We start from the raw sequence: 16,069 nt of genomic DNA, 5'->3' as shown, positions 1-16,069 counted from the left end.
TGAATAAGGAAAGCAATTCAAGTCCGTGGTTTAAAATGATTATCCTGAATAATAACTCCCACTACATCAAAAATCTCTTTATAGCTACGTTGGGGTTTCCGATCTATCCAGTTTATCTCAGTCCATCAGGGGGGTCTCTGTCATACATTCACAATCCTATCCCTTTCTCTCTCTACAACTGGGAGCTTAGTAAAGTATCCAATAACAAAATTACAAAATATCAAGGTATCATAATAATTGTTAAGTTGCTTATTGTGCTATTCAGGCGGTCAGTAAGCTCTTATTAATTATTGGAGGGGAGGAGGGGGGAGCAATATAGAGGTTCAACAGGTTGAGTAAGGGAGATGGGGCAGAGGGTATAGCTATCTTTAAAAGAGTTGTAAAGGAGGGAAAAACAGAGGATAGGTGATATAAGGGGTGGAGAGAGAAGAAGTATTCAATATGGGGTAAAAGGAGAAGAGATATTCAATATGGAATAAAACGGTACACAAACTTCAATATAAAGCCACCTGATCCAATCAGAAAATAAAGTTTCACCGCTTAGGGGACGGATAAGTCCTTAATGTATCTATTTCCAGAGGTGGGTATCAACGAAAGCAGTCTTAATGGTTTCTTGCCTGGGCCTCCTCTGTGTTCCCTTTTCTCCTTACCCCCACAGGATGTTTCTTCAGCGGCGTTTGTTACTACATAAGTTTAATAAAATATTGTTGGAAGTCCACAGAAGTCCACAAAAGTCCACAAAAAATAAATAATTGTCTCAGGTAATAAGCCAAATAAGCAGCCAAACTTGTATCCTCCCCAGAGTCCAAACAAGTGAATGAGCAACTCAGGCAATTCAAACAAACAGTTCTAAACCATTCTGTGTGTAATAATATAGTAATTTTTACTCCGGACTAAATATAAAACGTTCACTTCGTTCGTCCAAGGCTTTCTCTCTTCGTTTTGTGCGAGTACAGCTCGGCTGTTATGAGTTACTTTCCTTTCTAACTACCGACGATTTCAAAGTCTGCGCCATTTTCGCCCTCCTTCGGGTGGAGACGATACAGAAGAAAAAAAGCTATTGCAACCCGGACTCGCCCATCTTCTTGTCTTTTTAGCGTTATTTTAGGATCATCAACGATGGGGATTCCGTTTTAGGTTTGTAGAGGTTCGTCGCCTTTCTCGTGGGAGCTAGGGGCATCATAACTCGGAGACGGAATTCCCCCTAGTTGCGCACGCGGCCCCTCCCTGTGCCTCTTCGCCGTGAGGGAAGCCACAGAAATGGAGCGCCGCCCCCGCGCTGCCGGGAAAACCTTCCCCCAGGGGTACCCCCCCTGGGCTTCCACTTTTCTGGGGAGCGCAGTGCCCTTGCGACACCCCCGAATCCCCGAGTTATTCGAAGAGCTTTTTCACGTAGCTCTCCGCGCTCCCTCTCCGTCAGCGACCGGAACCGGAAGTCACCCATAGGCTTCATCTTTAAGTATGGAGGTCTGGCCGGAAGAAATATGGATCCTGTTGGGCCGGAGCTTCTCTGAGATTTGGTGTTCAACATTAAGGACTATCAAAAAGACTGGCAGAGAGGAAGTGAGAGAATTAAGAGCCTCGGATGTTAGATCTCCAGGCTGATTGCATATTGAGATAGACATTTGTTGGGGACTGAAACCGGGAAGGGGGTATGGGTGGAATAGAAATTGGGAACTTAAAGGGTATATAATTATAACTTGTTTTCTATTTTGCTTTGTTATTTGTATGAAAATTGGGAAATTCGTGGAAGGAAATTGTGGTCTATCTTAGAAAATGTTTTAAGAATAAGTATTGATGTATAAGTTTGGATGAGAGCTAATATTAGAAAAAGTAAAATTGGTTTTTAAAGTGAATTAAATTAGGTGAGGACTTGCTGAGCTAATAACTTGAATTGGAATACAGAGAAGGGAGGTGCGAGGAGGTCTGAGAAATAAGTTAAAAGAAAAGCAAGCAATTGAAATTCTATGTGTTTTTAATTGTTTTTAAGTTTTGCATTTTTGTTATTTTTTGTTTTTGTATCTTGTATTATTTTGGAAATGCTAATAAATATTCATTATTTAAAAAAGAGATTTGTCTTGTTCCTAAAGCTGTTTAATGGCTTTTCCGACCTTTCTATAGATTCTTTGATGGAAAGTGAGATGGGAGCTCCTCCAGAAGCTCTTTCCACATTCCGCACACTAATATGGTTTCTCCCCTGTATGAATTCTTTGATGGGAAGTGAGATGGGAGCTGTGACTGAAGCTCTTTCCACATTCCACACACTGATAGGGTTTCTCCCCTGTATGAATTCTCTGATGGGAAGTGAGATGGGAGCTCTGATTGAAGCGCTTTCCACATTCCACACACTGATAGGGTTTCTCCCCTGTATGAATTCTTTGATGGGAAGTGAGAGAGGAGCTCTGACTGAAGCTCTTTCCACATTCCACACACTGATAGGGTTTCTCCCCTGTATGAATTCTTTGATGGGAATTGAGAGAGGACCACTTCCTGAAGCTCTTTCCACATTCCACACACTGATAGGGTTTCTCCCCTGTATGAATTCTCTGATGGTAAGTGAGAGAGGAGCTCTGACTGAAGCTCTTTCCACATTCCACACACTGATAGGGTTTCTCCCCTGTATGAATTATTTGATGGGTAGTGAGGTTGGAGCTCTGAGTGAAGCTCTTTCCACAGTCCACACACTGATAGGGTTTCTCCCCTGTATGAATTCTCTGATGCCTAGTGAGAGAGGAGCTTATACTGAAGCTCTTTCCACATTCCACACACTGATAGAGTTTCTTTCCAAGGATATTTTGTTGATGGGAAGTGGAATGGGAGCGCTGACTGCAGCTTTGTCCACACTCCAAATTTTCACGTGGCTTCTCCTCTCTGGAGATTTTATCGTAGTCACCTTCGTTCTTGATTTCTGATTCATCACAATCTGCCATGGAGACAAAAAGGGATTAGAGTCTCAGGAACAAATGGAGAAGAACTGAAGGGAGTTCATTGTGTGTCTATTACCTTTGTTGTTTGTCATTAACCAACATATTTATTTATATCATTTATATCTAATGCTATAGCCAAATAACCAGAAAAAGGAAGCACAACTTGCTTAGGTTGACTTTTGTCAGTGTCTTTTGTGATTGCTATCAAGTTGGTTGGTTTTTTTGTGTTCTTATAAAACATAATAAAATTACAGAAATGGCACAAAGAGTTGACTGGTCACCCAGAAAGCAACGTAAAATTGTACTGTTAAGTGAACAAGGCTACAGTTATGAAGAAATTGATGAAAGATTAGGAAAAAATTAACCAGAGCTGGCCTTTATACATTTTTGAAGAGGTATCAGGAGACTCAGTCACTACAAAATCAGACCAGTAAAGGCAGGGAAAGGTGCACTAAGGCAAGTGACGATGGACGAGTGGAGAGACTGTCCCTACATGACAGAAGAAAATCATCTGGGTGTATACAAGATGACATGGCGCAATGTAATGTGAAGTTGAGTGCAAGGACTGGTCAAAATGTTATAATTCTAAGGAATAAGCCATTGTTATCTCTCAAGGAAAGGTTGAAAAGATTAAACTCATGTTAACTGGACAGCGGCACAATGGGACAATGTTATTTGGTGCGATGAGACCCCAATCCTCTTGCTTGGTAGTGATGGCATGACATACGCGAGGAGAAGAATCAGAGAAGATTTACATCCTACTTGCATTACACCGACTGTGAAACACCCAGATAGTGTGTTGATCTGGGGTTGTACGGCAGCAAAAGGTGTGGGCAAAATTTACGTCATTAATGGGAATGTAAATGCCCTAAAATGCATAAATGAAATATTTGCGCCCAAACTGAAGTGTTCCTCAGGTGATCTTTTCCCAGATGCTGAAGCATATTGTCAGGGAACTGCCATCGGTTCAGGAGGGAGAGAGGAAAAGCCGAATGGATTACAGAGAGCCTCCAGGGATCGTGGGAAGCAGCTCCCCTTCAACGGAGGAGAATAAAGACGCCTCCAGTGGAGAGGAGCTGTAGGAGTCAGAAGAGGCAAGGCAGTGCCAGGACAACTTGCCTGGCCAAAGCGGGGAGGAGAGGGGTCCTCTGTTACCCATGCCCTCCTTGCGCAGAAAGCATCCGTGCAGAGAGGGGAGGCGCAGACTGGGCGTCAAGAAGCTGCTTTGCTGAATAACAATGGTGAAGGATGCCCTCTCTCACCATTGTTATTTATAATGGTTCTGGAAATTTTCTTAAATTCAATAAGGAGAAATGAAGCAATAAAAGGTGTGTCAGTAGGCCGGAATGAGTATAAAGGAAAAGCCTTTGCCGATGATCTGGTAATAACAGTGGAAGAAACACTGGAAAGTGCAAAAGTAGTTTTGGAAGAAGTTGAACAATTTGGTCAAGTGGCAGGGTTTATATTAAACAAGAAAAAACCCAAAATACTTACAAAAAACATGGAACAAGGTATGATGGAAACAATGCAACAACAAATAGGGATAGAAGTGGTGAAAAAGTTAAATATTTGGGAATCTGGTTAACCCTCAAGAATATTGATTTGTTTCAGAATAACTATGAGCCAGTGTGGAAGGGAATAAAGAAAGATCTAGATGTGTGGGGTCGAATGAAGTTATCTTTATGGGGGAGAATTTCAACGATTAAGATGAGCGTGCTGCCAAAGATGTTGTTTTTGTTTCAGACAATTCCAATAATCAAGGGGACAGTGATTTTTAAAGAATGGCAAAGAGCAATTTCAAGATATATCTGGCAGGGTAAGAAGCCTAGAATTCAGTTTAAGTTATTAACGGATGTGAAAGAAAGAGGAGGCTTCGCCCTGCCAGACTTGAAATTATATTATGAAGCTTCATGTCTCTGTTGGTTGAAGGAATGGATAAAGTTAAAAAATACTGATTTGCTAGATTTAGAAGGTTTTGATAACAGATTTGGCTGGAACGCATATTTATGGTGTGAGAAGAAAAAAACCCATAAAGGTTTCGAAAACCACATCTTTAGAAGATCTCTCATAGACATATGGGAGAGGTATAAAAGTATATTAGAACCAAGAATTCCCCACTGGCTATCTCCGTTAGAAGTTATGAGTCTTAAGAAAGTCAATATGAGGGGGAACTGGCTTACATATAAAGAACTGATAGTAAAAGAAGGAGGAAAATAGAAATTGAAACCTTATGAAGAAGTGAAGGAGCACGTATGATTGGTTGCATTATTATCAGGTTAATGAAATGTTTAAAAAGGATTTTAAAGAAAGAGGTTTTGATGAAAAAGAATCAAAATTTCAAATGGAAATAATAAATAATGAGTACAAAATTTTATCTAAAATGTATAAAATGTTGCTGGAATGGTACAGAAAAGATGAGGAAGTTAAATCGGTTATGATACACTGGGGCAGAGATTTGGGTCATAATATACAGTTCAATGACTGGATAAAATTAGGGAATGAAAATATAAAATTTACGGCATGCACAGCGTTAAAGGAAAATGCTATGAAAATGGTTTATAGATGGTATATTACACCCGTAAAATTGGCAAAAATGTATAAAACATGTACAGTGGTGCCTCGCAAGACGAAATTAATCCGTTCTGTGAGGGTCTTCGTATAGCGGTTTTTTCGTCTTGCGAAGCAAGCCCATTGACAACTTAGCGGATTAGCGCTATTAGCTGTTTAGCGGCTTTTAGCGATCAGCTATTAAGCGGCTTATCAGCAGATCAGCTGATAAGCGGCTTAACGGCTTAGGAAAAGGGGGGGAGGGAAAAAACCCTGCAGGAACTCGCAATACATTTTCGTCTTGCGAAGCAAGCCCATAGGGAAATTCGTTTTGCGAAGCGCCTCCAAAACGGAAAACCCTTTCGTCTAGCGCGTTTTCCGCTTTGCGAGGCGTTCGTCTTGCGGGCACCACTGTAATAAGTGTTGGAAATGTAAAGAAAAAGAGGGAACATTTTATCATATGTGGTGGGATTGTAAGAAGGTGAAGGGTTTCTGGGAATTGATATATAATGAGTTGAAAAAGATGTTGAAATATGCATTTGTTAAGAAACGAGAGGCCTTTCTTTTAGGAATAGTAGGAAATGAGATAAATAGAAAGGACTGCACACTTTTCCAATACGCAGTAACTGCAGCGAGAATACTACTGGCCCAAAAATGGAAACAGGATCAACTACCGACGTAAGAAGAATGGAGAATGAAACTGATGGACTATGCAGAACTAGATAAACTAACGGGGAAGATCAGATATCTATGTGACCAAAAGTTCATCGAAGATTGGGGGAAATTTTCAGATTATTTGAAATGTATATGTGAGGAGCAAACAACGCTAGTGGGATTTCAAGAAGCTCTGTGAATATTTGAGGAATATTGTGTTGAAGAAAAATAAGAGGGTGAAGGTATATAAAATGCAATATAAAAATTAGGAAATGTGTAATTAAAAAAATGAATAATGGATGATTGTTAGAGAGGCTGAAGGAATTCCAAAAGAGAAAATATGTGATAAATTTAGATTGGATATTATAAATGTATCTTGGAAAATTAATAAACATTATTTATATAAAAAAAAAACAAGAAGCTGCTTTGCTGGGGAAAGTTTAGGAACCGCCCACTCGTGGATTCTGCCAACGACTGAGTCAGCCACGGGAGAGTGGCGCTCCGGATGGATAAGGTTTATTTTGGCAGCAAAAGCAAGGCTTCACAGCCAAGCAGGGAGATATTTGACTGCTTGCTCTCAAGCAACCCCTTGGAAACATTACACACACACATATATATATATTCTATTTTCTATTTCAACAGGATTCCGCTCCATGTCATGTTGCTGCTGTGTGCAAAAGGTGCTTTCAAGATAAAGATATTTCACTGCTAGAATGGCCTGGGAATAGCCCAAACTTTAACCCAATCAGAAATCTATGGAGCCGACTAAAGAAACTTGTTAGTCAGACGCAACCCAGCAATAAAGTCCAATTAACAGAGGCAATAATTTAATCTTGGTTTTACTTTATTACAACTGCAGAACTAAAAACTTGGTTCATATCATGGGAAGGCATTGTAAGGCCGTAATTAAAGCTAAAGGTTGCCAATGGTTATGACTGCTGTTCTAATAAATACTCCTTCATAAAAGTTCTTTCATTACATTCTTCATTAGATTATCCTTCCATTGATATATAATTTTATGGTATTACTCCACACTACGCGGGTGGCGCTGTGGGTAAAACCTCAGCGCCTAGGACTTGCCGATCGCATGGTCGGCGGTTCGAATCCCCGCGGCGGGGCGAGCTCCCGTCGTTCGGTCCCAGCCCCTGCCCACCTAGCAGTTCGAAAGTACCTTTAAGTGCAAGTAGATAAATAGGTACCGCTTTATAGTGGGAAGGTAAACGGCGTTTCCGTGTGCTGCTCTGGTGCAGGCTCGCCAGAGCAGCTTCGTCACGCTGGCCACGTGACCCGGAAGTGTCTTCGGACAGCGCTGGTCCCCGGCCTCTTAAGCGAGTTGGGCGCACAACCCCAGAGTCAGACACGACTGGCCCATACGGGCAGGGGTACCTTTACCTTTACTTACTCCACACAAAATTGGTGTTATGAGCCATCAAACCTCAGAAATACACTTTTCACAAAAGGTTTCCACAATTTTGGCCACTAGGAGAAGTTCACTTTAAAGTTAATGTTCTTTTTATATGGGATCAGATTATTATTATTTATGCTTCATGTTTATAAATGTGTTGGAAGCCATGTTTATATATGTGTTGGAAGCTGTCCAGAGTGGCTGGGGCAAGCCAGCCAAATCGGCAGGGTATAAATAAAAAAATATTATTATTACTACAGTGGTACATCGATTTAAGAGCAGTCTTGTTCCGGAAAAGATTAAGTTTGTAAACCATCATCATCATCATCATCATCATCACTGCTGCTACTACCTGAGATTCAATAAGTCTAGCTCTTCTCTGGGATGAAATTTGTTTGGCCCAGTCATGGCATCCCCTCCATCTCCATTGTCAGTCATTTCTTTGGTCAACACAAGACTGACAGGAGCAAAAACAAAAACAGAAAACCTGAAGCTCCACATTTCCTGGACTTGTAGCAAAGCGGCACAGCGAGTGCTGCTTGTGTGTGTGAGCTTGCAGAACTCAGAGTCCAATACACTGCTGTTCCTCTAAATTAGAAAGCTTTATTGTATGTACAGCAAGATAAACCATCGGAAGATGCAGACGTTGCGTCTTCCATGTCTCACCAGAAAACGAAAGTCAGAAAGAACGAAGAAACAGCTTTCCTGGATGTTGATAAAGCTCCTCCCCAGATGCAGGACACTCTGGGCTGTTAACCCTGTAAGCTCTAAAGCTCACAACTTATCTTTCCTAACAATTCTGAAGCTGACATTTAAGATGGCCTGGGCAGTTCAGACCAGCCTGATCGTGGTAGGAAAAGGAATAATTTGAGGATGATTGTTCAAAGAAAAAACTGTAACTTACTCTTTATTGTGGGGGTGTTAGGTTCCCAGGTGTTATAGGGGGCGCTGTTGAGCTCTGTGAATTTCCAGGCTGATATGATGATCCCACAGGGAGCCTTACCAAGAGAGGCCACGATCCCACAATTCTCCTCCATGACGTCCTTATGCAGAGCTCTCTGGTCAGGATCCAGGAACGCCCACTCCTCGTCTGTGAAACGAACGGCCACATCTTCAAAGCACACTGGACCCTAAAAGAAAAAGGGAAATGTCCTCCTCTGAGACAGCAGAAATATGATCTGCTACACAATGCTCTGTTGTTTCCTTCCTGTAAATTGTGGTGTTGTTTCAATAGGATTGCTAACTGCACAATTTATTTATGGATGCTTATTTTATTCTCCCTTTTAGTTATGGGTATCCGTCTTTGTGCAAATAGGTGGAACTCCACCTTGTGTTTTCCAAGTCATTCTGCCTACGCAAGCATTCCAGTTTCCCCAATGGAAGGATCCACTTTCTCCTCTCCTCGTGTGCTGTTCTGGGAAGGTTCCCTCCCAGTGCCCTAGAGCCAAATTCAAGGGGTTCATGGGGGCATGGAGAGGGGGAGGGGAGAAATGGGGGGCAGGCCCCATTTTGCAGCGGATGGGGCTGGTTAGGTGAATCCTGGCCACTATTTCTTCTCATTTGTCCACTGCTTAGAAACCAATTTTTGTATTCAGTGATCAGTCTAGAAATAAGATAAGCCTATTTTGGATGGCCATCTGTCTTGGATGATCTAGCAACACAGGGGGTTGGACTTGATGACCCTTGGGGTCCCTTTCAACTCCAGGATTCCATGAAAACTGCAACTACAGATGAATCCTACTGGCGAAATTCAGAAGGCTGGTGTCAGAGTTCTATGGGTAGGAAATCCCACAGTACACAGCTGGAGTTCACACTTTCTTAGCAAGAACACAATATTCACAGACTTGGCTGAGTTTCGGGCCTCATGAGAACAGCAGCTCATTCCCAGAGGGTCTGTAAGTTTGCATAATCTAGCAGAGATTCCTGCAACGCAGGGGGTTTCCTGGCTCTGAGAGACAAGCAGGGAGGGTGGCTTCTGGCAGAAGGAGAGGGAGCCACCGATGGTTCCTCCTTCTCCTGACTCACCTCTGCCTCTCGACTTCCCTCTCCCACTCGCCTCCTTCCTCTTCTGCCTCTGATTCTGCACTGCATTCTGCCACAGAGTCTCCCAGCTCACTAAGCCCTGTTACCCCTTTAGCTTCTGACATCTCCTCTTCCCAGGCTTCTGCCTCTCATCCTTCTTCCACCTCAACTTCTTGGGCTCTGAGCCGTCTTCCCTTCCTGGTTCCCCAACTGCTTCCTCCCACCATCCCTCTGTGCCCAACCAGTCCATGACATTGCTCCATCCCTCGGCCTCTGTCCCCACAAGGCAGCTTCCCCTGACCTGATCTGGTTCCACAGCCGCTGCTTCACTTCTGCCCCCATGAAAAGGCGGATCAGGAGGTCTTGCCGGCATCCTTCTGCCACCTGCAAGAGAGAAAATGTAAACAGGACGCCAGGAGTGCCTGCTTCTCTCACAGGGGAAACAGGGCATCTCTAACTACAGATGGGCCTTTCAGAAAGCCTTACTTGCTCAAAGCATTTGGAGGTTTGTGCCCATTTCATATGTTAGATATGCAAAAACCCATCTCCCCTCCTTTGGACCCTTGCTCCCAACTTTCTCCCCGCAAAACAAGATGAAAAGAATATCAGTGTTTGTAAAAAAAAAAAAAAAAAGGTTCTGTTGGCATAAAAGAGTCCATGAGAAGAGCATCCTTGCAGAGTACTGGTGTAGCTGCTCTGTGAGTCGCCTACTGTGGTCCTCTAGGAGTTCAGACTGTTCCAGTAGCCGATGCTGAGTGCTTTCCTGATCCTCAGATCCTAGCAGCCCCAGCGTCACTGCAGACAGTTACAGCTTGCCACCAACTGCTCCAACGCACAGCCACTGGCTCCATACACCACCAGGATTCACCAGCTCCCTGCTCAGATGCTGTCAGTCGTTTTGCACTCTGCACAAGCTCAGAAACACTGGGCCCATAACCTGTCAGCGTTTGTAAAAAAAAGGGGGGTTCTGACCTCCCTTTGTTGCCTCAGCCTGGTCCTCGGACCCTTGTTGGCATAAAAGAGTCCACAAGAAGAGTATCCTTGCAGAGTACTTTCTGCTTTTATTCTTAAAAGCCTTTCTGCAAAAGCGACTGACCAACTGTACACAAAAGCGACTGACCAACTGTACACACATCAACACTACCAGCTTTCACCAACCAACCAACCCACACCAAACTAACATTTCTCACTCTCTATATACAACCCGGTGCAGGCCGCTGACTCATGCTGACCCAGCTTTTTAAGCATTAAAGAAACAGCTGCCAATTTTTAGCCGTGACAAAGAACCCTCAGATGAGTTGGAAAACCAACAGAATGAGACCAAACAGAGAAACACCACCTTCCTCCTTACCCAGTGGCCGCTCTCTGGTGTCCAACGGAGGCCTCTCTGCCTCACAGGAATCCAGGTCCATTTCTGCAAAGAGATCCGTTCCCTGAAAAAGAAATAAGGATTCAAAACAGAGAATGGGGAGAAATATTAGTAAAAGAATGACAAAGACAAAAACATTCAGGGTGTGAGATCTCATTCCATGGATGCCTTCCCAGAAAACGGATGGGCCAACAGTAGAGCATTATGGGATGTTCTCCATCCTGTTTGGAGCCCCTTTTGAGTATCCAAAGGAAAGTCTCTCTCACCTGCTTTTTCTCCTCTGCCTGACTCAGGAGGAAACCTTCGGCCAGGGCCACCGCCTGGGAACTGGTCTCCGCTCCACAGTCCCTCACCCAGCTCTCCATCTCCAGGGGAAGGACAGCCAGGAACTGCTCCAAGATCACCAGGTCCAGCATCTCAGCTTTCGTGTGCCTTTCTGGCTTCAGCCACAGATGGCAAAGGTGGTAGAGTCGGCTGCAAACCTCTCGGGGTCCATTGGCCTCCTGGAAGCAGAACTGTCTCACCTGCTGGCTCTGCACCTCTGAGCGGAGGGTGTCCTCCTCACCCAGGATCTTCTGCACAAAATTTTCCCAGAACCCCCCACTGCTCCCAGTTTGGATGGCATGGCCTCTTCCTGTTCCAGGGCCAGCTGAGTCTTGCTCATCCATCTGTGCTCTCAGGAAGCCTGTGAGAGATCGGAAGGAACCCTTTGGTCTTCTGCCAAGTTCTGTCTGTCTGAATGAAAAGCTCTAGCAAATCCTACAAAGCAAATACATTGTTCTGTTACAGAATTTGTAGGTCAGTAGAAGAAAAAGATTCCCTGAGCAAGCATGGATGAGTCTTGCTGGGAACTAGGGCTGGACTGCACCGCATTCCAGTCCATGAGCTATCTTTTTTGGGGGGAAAGAAGAGTAGGAGAAGAAATATGTCTCTAGCCTTCTAGCAATGCAAAATGTGGAGGCAACTGAACGGATTCATGTGAGGTGAATCAGTCTGGTTTCTGCTGCCTTCCAGTCAATGCATGAAGTCTGAACTGACTGATAAGGGAGTCATTTGTATCTTGTGAAAAATGGATGCTTGGCTCTAGTGGGGGTCCTCACCTGGGGGTCCTCAGGAGTTGCTCCCCCCACCCCCATTCCCCTGCTTCTGTCTCCTTTTCTTGCACTTGGACTCTCTGCCGCTCTCCAGACAGACTCCTGGGGTGGGGTCCCTTTTTCTTTGCTCTGAGGGCCAGGTAGGTATCTGGCCAACCCCTGAGGGCCAAGTGGATGAGGCCAAAGACACCTCCCTTGAAATTTAGGCGGGTAATTTAGTATTAGTAATAATAATAATAATAATAATAATAATAATAATAATAATAATTTATTATTTGTACCCCGCCCATCTGGCTGGGTTTCCCCAGCCACTCTGGGCGGCTTCCAACAAAGATGCAAGATACACTAAAATGTCACATATTAAAAACTTCCCTGAACAGGGCTGCCCTCAGATGGCTTCTGAATGTCAGGTAGATGTTTATCGCTTTGACATCTGATGGGAGGGCGTTCCACAGGGCGGGCGCCACTACCGAAAAGGCCCTCTGCCTGGTTCCCTGTAACTTGGCCTCTTGCAGTGAGGGAACCGCCAGAAGGCCCTCGGAGCTGGACCTCAGTGTCCGGGCAGAACGATGGGGGAAGAGACGCTCCTTCAGATATACTGGACAGAGGCCATTTAGGGCTTTAAAGGTCAGCACCAACACTTTGAATTGTGCTCGGAAAGGTACTTGGAGCCAATGTAGGTCTTTCAAGACCAGTGTTATATGGTCTCGGTGGCTGCTCCCAGTCACCAGTCTAGCTGCCGCATTCTGGATTAGTTGTAGTTTCCGGGTCACCTTCAAAGGTAGCCCCACGTAGAGCGTGTTGCAGTAGTCCAAGCGTGAGATAACTAGAGCATGCACCACTCTGGCGAGACAGTCCGCGGGCAGGTAGGGTCTTAGCCTGCGTACCAGGTGGAGCTGGTAGACAGCTGCCCTGGACACAGAGTTAACCTGTGCCTCCATGGACAGCTGTGAGTCCAAAATGACTCCCAGGCTGCGCACCTGGTCCTTCAGGGGCACAGTTGCCCCATTCAGGACCAGGGAATCCTCCACACCTGCTCACCTCCTGTCCCCCAAAAACAGTACTTCTGTCTTGTCAGGATTCAACCTCAATCTGTTAGCCGCCATCCATCCTCCAACCGCTTCCAGACACTCACAAAGGACCTTCACCGCCTTCACTGGTTCTGATTTAAAAGAGAGGTAGATAGCTTCACACACATAGCCATTGATGCCCAGGTCCCTGGAGGCTCAGGGAGGAGCAGCGCCCATTTCCAGCAACAATCCCTTTGGGAGAGAGAGGATGTGGTCCTGGGATGCCCTGCTCTGGGTGCGAGGGGATTGCTGCAGTGGCCTCCGTGGGGAGCTGCCCTGGGAGACACTGGGAAACTGGTCCCCAATGCAGCAGCCAAACTCTGGGAAACTGGGATCCCTCTCTTTATTCCTGGCCTTCCTCTCCCACCTTTTTTTTTGGGGGGGGGGGCTAGTCCACCTCCTCGTCCAGTTTGGAAAACCATTTGCAGATGTTTCCTCTGTTGTGCAATGAGGCTGAGCGACGTCACACAGAGTTAAAGTCCCAGGGACTCCTTTGTTTGAAGAAGGGAGATCTTTTCTGAAGGGGGGGGGCAAATGAGTTTGGGATCCTCTGATCTGCAGGAAGGAGAGCGTGGCAGACCTGGCCCCTCCCTGGCAGGACCCTCTCCTCCCTGACTTGGGGTCCCCCCCCTGGCCCCCTCCCCTGCTGCAGCCCTGGGACCCCCACCAGATCCCAGAGAGAGAGGAGACTCACCAGATCCCAGGAGGGGAGAGCGAGGCAGCCCTTGCAGCAGAGACACCAAGCAACACCCCCCCCCCACTTCCTTGCAGGAAAGGACTGGGGAGGGAGGGGCCTTGGCTCTGGAGGACTTGCCCCCCCTTGCTTCCTGGCCTCTCTAGGAAGGCAGCTCACTTCCCTTTAACCCTTGCCAAGCCGAGTCCCTCCAGCTCAGCCCTCTCTCGCTTGGCAGAACCTCAGATTCTTATTATTTTTAATGGATTAAGGGGGGCAGCTGCCCCCCTGGCTACGCCAATGCCCGGATATCCTTTTGGGGGTGAGGCTCTTGGCTGGACTCTGAGCATCTCCCTCCCTTCATCAAGAGATCTCAGAGACCTTTAAAACACAGAACACGTGAGACGCAGACTGATGATCCACGTGTTACAGACCAAACGTCTGTACGCCTGCCCAAGTGGGTCCTAAACAATCAATACATATGATAAGAAGGATGGCCAGGAGGACAGTGATCATTATCCCCTTTATGTGAGACCTGTTTCCTGGCCCTAAGATTAACATCCTAAGATTAACATATCAGAAAAGCTACAGCAAAGAAACTGCCCCCTGTCTCTGATGACCCAGGACGCCTGCCTGTCTGAGTGGGTACGTGACTTGTGAAGAAAGAGAAATGGAACAGGGATGCAGAGGTGTGGACTGATCAAGAATCATATGAAAATAGTTTAAACCCAGTCATGGCAATGCTTTCATTGCTGACACAGAAGGCTTACTCTATATTTGTTATAAATCCTCATAGCAATCCCACCTGATCACTACAGGAAGTGTTGTCTTTTGGCTTGAAGAGCGAAGCTGAGGATGGCGGAGGAAGGCAGACTTGGGTCAATTCTCTTTCGTTACATAGACGTTTACTTCAAGGGTGGGAGAAGGAAGCATAGTCCTATTTCTGCGAGTGGAGCAGCGGTCTTTCCACTCATGTGATTTACATACTCTGAAAGTTGGGATCCATTTTGTTATTTTAATTTTAAAAGGGTGGAGTGGAACCAGATATTGACCATCTTGGTAGCCTGGGGAGCCACATTCTGGTTGAAGGAGGCCAGGATTGGGCCCCAAGGCCTGGGGTGTCCCTCCTTTTAAAATGTTTTAAAAAATTTCTCTTGAATTTTTTGTATGTTTGGGGGGGTGGGGGGGATGGATATTTATTGGGCCTGGGAATTTGTTTGATTTTATGTTTTTGTAATTTTTATTGTTTTTTGTTCGTATTGTTTTATTTGTTTTTGTTTTTTTAAGTGTTATTTTGTTCTTAAGGGAAGGGGTCAGGGCTGCTGGGGAGTGGGTCGCAGCCAACAAAATGGCTGGGGCATGTTCCACAGGAGGGGATGCACTGGGACAACCGATCTCAGTGATCACGGGTAGGAGGAGGAGTTACGCTAAGACAAGACCATGGCATTATAGAGGAGGCAGGTTTAGTCGTTGTCTGAGGACTATCCCTGCCTCCGGGTCTGGTCCTGACCGGATGGATACTAGAATCAGCAAGGGATACCCACATGACCTGAAAGTGTTGCTGTGCAATGCCAGGTCAATGATTCATAAGACCACTGACATCCATGACTTGATCATGGATGGAGGACTTGACCTGGCATGTGTAACAGAGACTTGGTTGAATGAAGCAGATGGGCCTGTCCTTGTCGCTGCTTGTCCACCAGGTTTCTCTTACGCACAGCAACCCAGGTCATGCGGGCGGGGAGGGGGGGTTGCAGTGATTTTTAGGAAGTCATTAGTTTGCACCAGGCGTCCTATTGGGAAGACCCAGTTCTCTGAGTGCATGTTCTGGAAGTTGGGCAATAGGGGCAGTACAGGATTCTTTTTGGTGTACCGACCTCCCCGCTGCACCAAGGATTCCCTGCCCGAGCTGCTTCAGGTTGTGGCGGATGTTCTCCTGGAGACACCTAGCTTGGTTGTCCTAGGGGATTTTAACATCCATGCCGACACGACCTTACAAGGGGCCGCTCGGGACTTCGTGGAAAGCATGGCCTCCATGGGGCTGTCCCTGAATAAGTCTGGCCCAACCCATAGCCGCGGACATGCCTTGGACCTGGTGTTTACCTCTATGGATGTTGGTGATCTGACACTAAGTAAAAGCGAAACGAAAGAAGTGCCATGGTCAGATCACTTCCTGGTGCAACTGGACTTCTCTGCGACCCATCCCCTCTGCAGGGAGGTGGAACCAATTCGGATGGTCCGCCCCCGCCACTTAATGGATCCAAATAGTTTCCAGAGAGTGGTAGGGGATGCTTTATTCCATGTTGAT

The 16,069-nt window shown here is 45.6% G+C and overlaps 2 protein-coding genes across 6 annotated transcripts in view; one reads left to right on the top strand and one right to left on the bottom strand.

The window, feature by feature from the left end:
• The window catches only part of LOC309530339 (uncharacterized protein), a 120,662-nt gene extending 106,831 nt beyond the window's left edge, over positions 1 to 13,831 (bottom strand). The window contains exons 1-4 of one of the 2 annotated variants that reach the window (XM_082219218.1): positions 13,783 to 13,831; positions 11,191 to 11,683; positions 10,907 to 10,988; positions 9,857 to 9,939 (exon numbers count right to left, since the gene is read on the bottom strand). In XM_082219218.1, coding sequence (XP_082075344.1) covers positions 9,857 to 9,939; positions 10,907 to 10,988; positions 11,191 to 11,592 — 567 coding nt within the window. In that variant the 5' untranslated portion in view covers positions 11,593 to 11,683; positions 13,783 to 13,831. The remainder of the gene's footprint in view (positions 1 to 9,856; positions 9,940 to 10,906; positions 10,989 to 11,190; positions 11,684 to 13,782) is intronic. The other variant, XM_082219219.1, reaches the window with a different exon arrangement.
• LOC309530300 (uncharacterized protein) overlaps positions 1 to 16,069 on the top strand; it is a 670,922-nt gene that overhangs the window by 339,596 nt on the left and 315,257 nt on the right. The window lies entirely within an intron of this gene.

The sequence above is a fragment of the Podarcis vaucheri genome (assembly GCF_965113315.1).
Source record: "Podarcis vaucheri genome assembly, chromosome: 4".
NCBI lineage: Eukaryota > Metazoa > Chordata > Lepidosauria > Squamata > Lacertidae > Podarcis > Podarcis vaucheri.
Note: the sequence above shows the minus strand (reverse complement) of the source record. Positions and strands in the feature narration are given on the sequence as shown.